Consider the following 7,804-nt stretch of genomic DNA (forward strand, 5'->3'; position numbering starts at 1 on the left):
ACCCTTCTGAGGCTGTGGAGGCAGAGTGAGGTGGGGGAAGGGGGGAAAAGAGAGGCTGGAGAAGCCATCTCTTGCTTTTGGAATCATCAGACTTCATAAAGGGAGGGGTGGAGGCAGTGTGGGGACTTTAGCGATCATTTTCTGGAGCCATTTCTCTGAAGGAGGGCACCACCCCTCCTCTCTAAGCACGTCAGAAGGAGAGAGATTGCATGCAGGGAAGTGGTACCTGAGGGCTGGTGGGAAGTCTGGTGTCTGGACTGTAGCTGGTCTCATTCTGGCTGGCACCTGGTCTGCTTAGTGGGTCAGCATGAGCGAGGCAGAGAACCCAGGAGGGCCTGGTTTGGTAATGGCTTCAGGCAAAGCAAGAGAATGCCAATCATTCCTAGTCCTGCCTTCCCAGGCTGACGATGTCAGGTATGCTGGCAGCCCCTTCTGAAAATAATGTACCTGGAATCCCAAGTCGTTGCCTTTGCCCCCTTCCCCTCTACACCTAAGCACCTATGATTGGCCCTGGATGTGCCCTTCTAGAACCTCTGTGCCCCAGGCCTGGGAGGCCTGTAAGGCCCCTAACCACTTGACCCCTTCAGGAATGGCAGCATCGTGGTGGACTATGTGGTCCTGCTGGAGTTGCCCTTCCGCTCCCAGCTGGAGACAAACTATGAGACGGTGAAGATGGTCCTGAAAGGCAAGCTTCAGAATGTCAGCCAGGACGTGGACAGCTGCCAGAAAAACCAGAGTGAGCCGAGGCTAGGGGCCTTGGGCTGGAAGGAGGGGTGTGATCCACAGCCAACATCCCAGCCTACTCCAGCACAGATAGGAGCCTTCTGGGCTCAGGTGGCAGCCCTGTGGTACCTCTGGCAGGTTGGGAGAAGAGGCACAGGTTCACAGCCAACTGGGTCAAGGATGGGGCTAAGGAGGGGTTTGCCAGAATTTGGGTGCTGGGGAAGAGCCCCCCTGACAGTTCTGCTCAAGGTCTCCAGGATGGCTGAGGACCCCTGATTATTTGGGGAAGATGAGCCCTTTCTACCCTCCCCCATGCCTGCCTTGCTTCCCTGGCCCGGACCCCTTGACCCACCCCAATTCCACTTGTGCCTCTGTGCCCCAGACCTGTGTTTTAAGCCTGACTCCATCATGGTGAAAAACGACACCAGCACGGAGCTGACCCCAAAAGGTGAGTGGGGGACAAAGGAGTGAGTGGCCCCAGGGGGCCATGACCCCTCTCCCCAGGGACATCTGCCCACTGAAATTCTCTGGGGAGAATGGGAGACCTTTTGGGGAGGCAAGTCATGTCTTGCTGGCCCTGTTAACAGCTTCCACCTGAGCACTGGCATGCAGGGTGAGGAGAGGGTGAGAGTCCTGGGGGTCTTCCTTGGCCACTTCGGATCACTCGGTCTACCCCACAACACCCCACCCTCGGAAATGGAATCCTCCCCATCCATTTTCAGAGTCCCCATAACCAGGCTCCTGAGTAGTCTCTGTGCAACCCCCCTCCTCTCTCCAAAGCCATCTGCTATCGCGCTGCTCCAAAGGGCTATGAGGATTACTACTTCCCCTTGGTGGAGGAGAAGCGGCTCCGCTGTGTCAGCAAGTGCACATCAGACGTGGAAGGCGCCATCGACTGTAACCAGGGCTGGTGCTTTGTGCAGAAGAGCGGTCCCGAGTGCAGGTGAGGCCCCGCCCACACGTGGGAGCCCCGCCCACTCGCCCCATGGGGAGCCCCGCCCCGCTGCCAGCCCTGGCTGAGTCCAGTTGAGCGAGTTGACAGGGCTGGGAGGGGAGGTGGCAGGGTCCTGACCTGTGACCCCCTCCCCAGCTGCTTCTCCACGGACACGCACTGGTTCTTGGGCCCACGCTGCGAGGTGGCCATCCAGTGGAGGGCGCTGGTCGGGGGCCTGGCCGGGGCCGGGGCGCTGCTGCTGCTGCTGCTCCTGGTGGCGGGGACCCACGTCTTGAGGAGGGGCGGCCCAGGCGGAGCCCGGTGAGCACCCTGGGGCGGGGGCTGAGGGCGGCAAAGGGGTCACAGACACGAAGGCCCTGCCCTGACGCCACGGTGGCCCCACCCAGGTCCTGGGACTACGACAAGAGATGGTTCGAGGTATGGGATGAGGACACCGCGGGGACTTTTTCCAACTTGGGCTTCCAGGATGACCGACCTTGTGAGTCCTGCCTCCTGGGCAAGAGTGGCAGGGGTTTCCCTGGGCATCACCCTAGCCTGGGCAGTACCAGGTGACCTTCCTTGGCCAGGACAGACACATACCTCATGCCAGGGCGCTGGCGTCGCCTCTTCCCCGTGACCCTCCTGGGGAAGTCCAGGTCCTGCACAGGCTGTCCTGGCAGGGCACGTAGGGGCACAGAAGCCCCCTGAAGCCGTGCCTGCCTCATGTTTCTTCCCTCTCCCTCTTCTCTCCCCTCCTCTTTTCTCACTCTCTAGTCAAGGATGAAAACTTCCAGGTGGCCTTGGAGAAGGTGGACACCAATGTGAGGGTGAGAGGGCAAAGGGGGGATGGTAAGTTCTCCCAGGTCCAGCTCCAGTTGCCCCACCCACCCACCAGGGCAGGCGGCTGGGCTGGGACCAGGAGGCAGTGAACTCCCAGCCAGCCTGAGGGGGGTGGCTCCTGTTCTGACTCCCTCTCATGTGCTCTGTGGCAGGTGCACACCCAGAGACCTGAGGTGGACTTGTCCTCGATGTGAGCCCTGCCCTACCCTGTCCACCTGCCCTGGACAGCGGGAAGGAAGCATCTGCTCTGCATCCATTTCAAGAGATGGCCAAGGACTCGTGCAGCTCAGCCTCCTGGAATCCTTGGGCAAAATCAGACTGTCCCCAGACCGGCACGCTCTCAACTTTGGTGAAACCCACCTGCAGACCCAGGTCAAATCCAGGATCTTCCACTGTGGGACCTTGGGCAGCTCAGTAGCTTTTCTGAACTTGTAAAATGTGTATAGCATACTTGTCCTGATACCTTGAACAGTCATTGTGCAAACCAGATGTGGTCGCTACGACCTCTGTCCCAATGCACCTTCCTGTGTCAGCCCTCATCTTATGTGGCCTCTCTCAGATCCCCAGTCCCCACATCCTTTGCCCATCTCAGGCCTCAGTCTCTTGTTCCCTGTGCGCATCCCTACTACCTGCCCCCCAACACCTGTCGCCACCCATCAGCCCATCCCTGCCTCCTACCCTCTGCTAAGGTAACTCCCTGGGGGACCCTTCCCGCATTCCTTATATCTTCTCCCCGTCTAAACCCCCTTCTTAAATCACTCCCCTATCCAGCTCCCAGGCCTACATCTCTCCCTGTTTCTGTTTTCTCCCCTTTCCCATCCTTGCTCCCTCCACCCTAAATCCTTAACCCCCATCCCAGTGTCCCAGTCCTAAGTCCTGCTCCCTCTTCCTGACCCCTGTCCCTAGCTGGGTACAGATGCCTTCTGCCACATTGGACCCCTAGCTGGTACTTCCCAGTCCCTAGTTCCCCCTTCTGAGGCTCCATCCCTTCCTCTCCCCCAAGGGCCCTGGATCCCCGTGGATGGAGGTGGGATGTGGGGTGTGGGTTTCTCCAGGTCCTCAAGGATGTGGGAAGTTGGACCCTGAGGTGAGGAAGCTCCCTTAGCCCCCTCTTCCTCTTTTCCTATCTCCCTCTCCCTTACTGCCTCACCCCCACTTCTCACCCCCTTCCCAGCGCCTCCTCTCCCTTCCTCTCCCGGGTCTCACCCCATCCCTGCAGTAACCTCTCAGCCCAGAAGCCCTCAGCCTCCTTCACAGGAAGGTCTCATTTGGGGACAGGAAGTCTGCGAGTCTCCAATTCTCCCATGTGAACACAATATAGCATTTATTGTAAACGATGCTGCTCTGTGTCTTTCTCCTTCTCACTTGCTGGTGTCTCTGCTCAGTTGAGAACAGGGACATCCAGAGCAGCTGTTGCGGGGGGTCCGGAAGCACCAGTTTCTCGCAGCGAGGAAGGAAGGGGTCTATGGGCAGGTCTCAGGGATCATTGCTGTCTTCGTAGGGAGCATAGAGATTGGGGGGCCCAGATTCTTAGGGAGTAGGTGCGAGCAGGAGGGGCTCTTGATCAGCAGAAGGGGAAGCCCTCTTGGGTTTGTCATCCGCGCCCTTCCCCCTTGATGTCAGGAGCTCAGGGCTGGGTCAGGGAGGTGGGTGGCCCAGGCTGGGTCAGCTGCCATTGTTGTTGATGGCTATGCTGGGTCTCTCCAAAGGCCTTGACCTCCCCAGGCCCCGGGGTCAGACACACACTTGCAGCAGGGCCTGCATGCCCAGGCTTCGGGCTCTCCTGGTCCCACTGTTGTGGGCAGCCAGGGCTGCCGGCCTCGAGCTGAAGGAGGTTGGGGCCGATGGAGTGAGGTTCTTTGGGTGGGAATTTGGGAAAGGCCCCTGGGACCTTTGTCCAGGACAGGAAAGGAACTGGCAGTGGCCGGGGAGGAGACCAGGATCATAAAGCCTCAGGTGTGAGCCCCACCCAGGAGAAGGGCTGGTGGTCCGAGGCCCAGGGCAAGGCACTAGAAATTTGGCATGTGGCAGCTTGAGACAGATGTTGGAGAAGGAAGTCTGGAAGAAAGAGGCTCCTCTGGGGGGTATGGGTGGGGGCGGAGGGTCCTTCCCTCAGCCTGGCCTGTTGCTGGCTGCTCCTTCCAGGGCTCTTTCACCCCTCCCTCCATCATCACCCTCTCCCTGGTACTTCTTGGCCCTGGCTTCTTGGAAGCCAGCCTTCACACACTTACAACTCCAGCCGCCTGTCCCTCCCTCTTGCCGTGACCCGTCCATGGCTCAGGCTTCTGCTGGGGAGACCCTCGCTGAAGGGTGGTCAGCTCTCCTGAAGTTAGAGGGGAGTGGGGTTGACAGGCTGCCCTTTGACCAATTCCCGTTGGTCATCATGCGCCACCCACCAAGCCCCATTGCTGTACCCCCACCCTGGGCCAGGTGCTGTCCTTCCCCAAGGGAAAGGTCTCCAGCGTCCTTTTTATAGCTGATTCCTCCCTGGGAGGTGCTCATTTCTTGATCCCTCCTGATGAGGAAGACCCTGCAGCCAGGCCTGCACTCTCTGGGAGAAGCTGGTGATCCAGATCCTGCCACTGGCTCTCTGGCTCTGGGTGACTGCTACAGTGACAACGCCGACGACAGGTGAGTGAGACCTGGCCCTGCCGTCCCTGTGTGTGCTGGCCTCAGGCAGGGCTTCAGGTGGCTGGCCTCTGTCCTTATCTCCCTCCCTTTGCAGAGAATGGGGCTTCCAAATGGTTGGACACCCAGGCTGTGACCTCTTCCTGCTTTTGGGGTGCTATAGGGATGACGCTGGACCTGCAGGTGCAGAGGAAGGGGCATGGCTTGTGGCTGTGCACTTGGTGGCCTATACTTAGCCCCAGGCCCCAGGTGAAGAGGCAGCACTCAGTTGAACGGCCTGCAGGTGTGTGGGGAGGAGTGGTAAGTGGGCAGGGGCATGGAGCTGGTGGTCTGTGGCGTGCTGCATGGCGGGCTATGAGGCAACCTGTCAGGGAACGTAGGCCGTTAGAGGCCCCTCAGCCCGCCATGCCCCGTCATGCCTCCTTCCCCCATCCAGGCATTTTGGGGGTGCAGCAGTGCAGGCTGGAGTCACTGAAGGAAGAAGATCAGGGCCGGGGGTGTGACGTGTGTGGCTTTAGGGACATTATGAAAGTATATTAATTACAGATATATTAGCTTTAGGGTGATATACAGACTAGGAAACTATGGGCAAGGGTCAACCTTTCAAAGGGTTTTCCCTGTCCCTGGTCCCGGGCAGACTCCTGGCCTCTCTCTGGCCAGGTTATCTGAGGAGAGGGTTGGTGGTGGTCATGATGATGATGAAGGACCCAACAGTCAGCAAGGCTTTGTGTGCCCACCATGCACTACTGACAGCTACCGACATAGCAAAGACCCCTTTTCCTAAAGAGCTTATAACTGCCTAGAAACATCATGTTGACACAGGTGAACCCATTAGCATGCAGGAATCCAAAAGCAACTCTATGATAAGTGCAGAGAGCTGTCAGGAGGTGGCGAGGCCAGGGCCCTTCCAGGGGACTCCAGAAGGTCTCATGACATCCAGAGGCCCCTGGCCCCACTTGCAGGAGGCTCTGCTATGTACAAAGGCATTTCACAACAGGCAGCCCATAGGACCCTCCCAAGGAAGATTGTGTAAGGAAGTGAAAGCAGACAGGAAATTGAAGCTCAAGAGGGTGAGTGACCTATGTGGGGCCACACAGCAAGCAATAAACATGAGCTCACCCATTTGGCACTGGGTGTGTGCTGCTCAGTCCCCGCAAGGAAGGAACTCAGCCCTCTGTGACACCACTACCCCATGCAGCTATTCTGGGTACCCAGGGAGGCGTTCGGATGTGGGGTCAGAGACCACCAGGGCATTTGTGGTTTTCCTTCTTACGAATCTGCAGCCTCCTCTGGGTGGGTATTCCAGTTCACTGGGAGGACTGAGGGGGTTTTGGACAACAAGCCGTAGGGAGAAGGAATACCAGCCTGGGAAGGTAGACAAACATGCACAGGGCTGTGCAGGGGACTGGAGGAGGAGAAATGCCCTGAAGGTGAGGGGGTGGATGCCCGGTGGGCATGAGGTTTGAGGGGGGGAAGCCTGGCGGCGAGGGAGCACCTTTGGGAACCAAGAGCATAAAAGCCAAGTGGTATTGGTGTTAAGTAGCCAAATGAACCCTACCTCACCTACAACTGGCTCCTTAGGTATATGTCACTTAGGATGTTTTGGCTGCAAATTATGGAAATCATGATTCAAACTGGTTAAACATTAGCATTTGTATTATCTTATAAAAAGTCCGGAGACAGATCAGCCTCTAGGAATGAGAAAGTCAGTAGCTCAGTGACGTCATCAAGAGCCCAGGTTCTTACCAGTTCTCTTCTCTGCCTAACTCAGGCTGAAAGTAGGGAATGGACCAGAATTGGAAGGTCCGGAGCAAAAAGAGAGATAATCTTTCCTGTGTCTCTTTCTTAGATGCTAGGGACTCTTTCCCGGGAGCCCCTAGCAGATTTTCCCTCACTGTCTTGTTGATCAGAATGGTGTCATTCACACATTGGGGGTTGGTGGGGGATGGGATTGCTCTGATTGCCTTCGACTACACAGGATCTACCCATGGTGCTGGGATGGGTCACTCTTCCCTGACTCTTACTGACTATGGGAACAAAAAAGGAGTGTGTTAGAAAGGAAAAAGGGCAGAGGATAGATGTTCAATAAGTAACCAACAGCCCGCTACTGGGATTTATTTTGTCAACACCAAATTTTCCCCAGTACCCTCATTCTAGGAATTCCATACACAAGTGATATGGCCACCATTCCCAATATCTCTAGTGCATGGACAATTTCCACAACGATCATCAATATTGCTTATACTTTCTCAACACTTAAACAATATTTGGTACTATCACCACCTCTACTAAAATTCCTAGGATGATTACTTAACAGACTAATTTTTCTGATTTTTCTCTAATAGAACAGACCTATCAGGTAATCTGTTGCTTTTCGCTGCCAAGTATACAAATATCCAATCTCATTTTGGGAAATCTTAAGATGGTGGAATCCCAGCTTCACCTCCCATCATGGAAGCTGGATGGAGGCATCGAGTTCCCCTTCGGGTTCTCTGGCAGTTAGAACATGGGCTTGTGACCTAAGCTTGACCAGTGAGATATTTGAATGTGGAATGAGTGTTGCATAAAGCAGGGAATTATTTAGAAATTCATTCTGACGATGGTGGTAAGAGGTGGCAGTGGCGTCTTGTGTCTTGGTGCAGTGGTGCTGGCTGTGGCATCAGTGTCCAAGGCTGATAC

At 56.3% G+C, this 7,804-nt stretch overlaps 1 protein-coding gene across 3 annotated transcripts in view; it reads left to right on the forward strand.

Annotated features, from left to right (window-relative positions):
* Nucleotides 1-6,168, forward strand: part of LOC111767632 (mucin-3A) — a 46,555-nt gene extending 40,387 nt beyond the window's left edge. For 2 of the 3 annotated variants that reach the window (XM_070230810.1, XM_070230809.1), the window contains exons 7-13: nucleotides 588-736; nucleotides 1,106-1,171; nucleotides 1,504-1,666; nucleotides 1,814-1,978; nucleotides 2,065-2,156; nucleotides 2,432-2,484; nucleotides 2,650-6,168. In XM_070230810.1, coding sequence (XP_070086911.1) covers nucleotides 588-736; nucleotides 1,106-1,171; nucleotides 1,504-1,666; nucleotides 1,814-1,978; nucleotides 2,065-2,156; nucleotides 2,432-2,484; nucleotides 2,650-2,691 — 730 coding nt within the window. In that variant the 3' untranslated portion in view covers nucleotides 2,692-6,168. Of the gene's footprint in view, nucleotides 1-587; nucleotides 737-1,105; nucleotides 1,172-1,503; nucleotides 1,667-1,813; nucleotides 1,979-2,064; nucleotides 2,157-2,431; nucleotides 2,507-2,649 lie in introns of all 3 variants that reach the window. The other variant, XM_070230811.1, reaches the window with a different exon arrangement.
* Nucleotides 6,169-7,804: the final 1,636 nt, after the last annotated feature.

This window comes from Equus caballus, chromosome 13, assembly GCF_041296265.1.
Source record: "Equus caballus isolate H_3958 breed thoroughbred chromosome 13, TB-T2T, whole genome shotgun sequence".
NCBI lineage: Eukaryota > Metazoa > Chordata > Mammalia > Perissodactyla > Equidae > Equus > Equus caballus.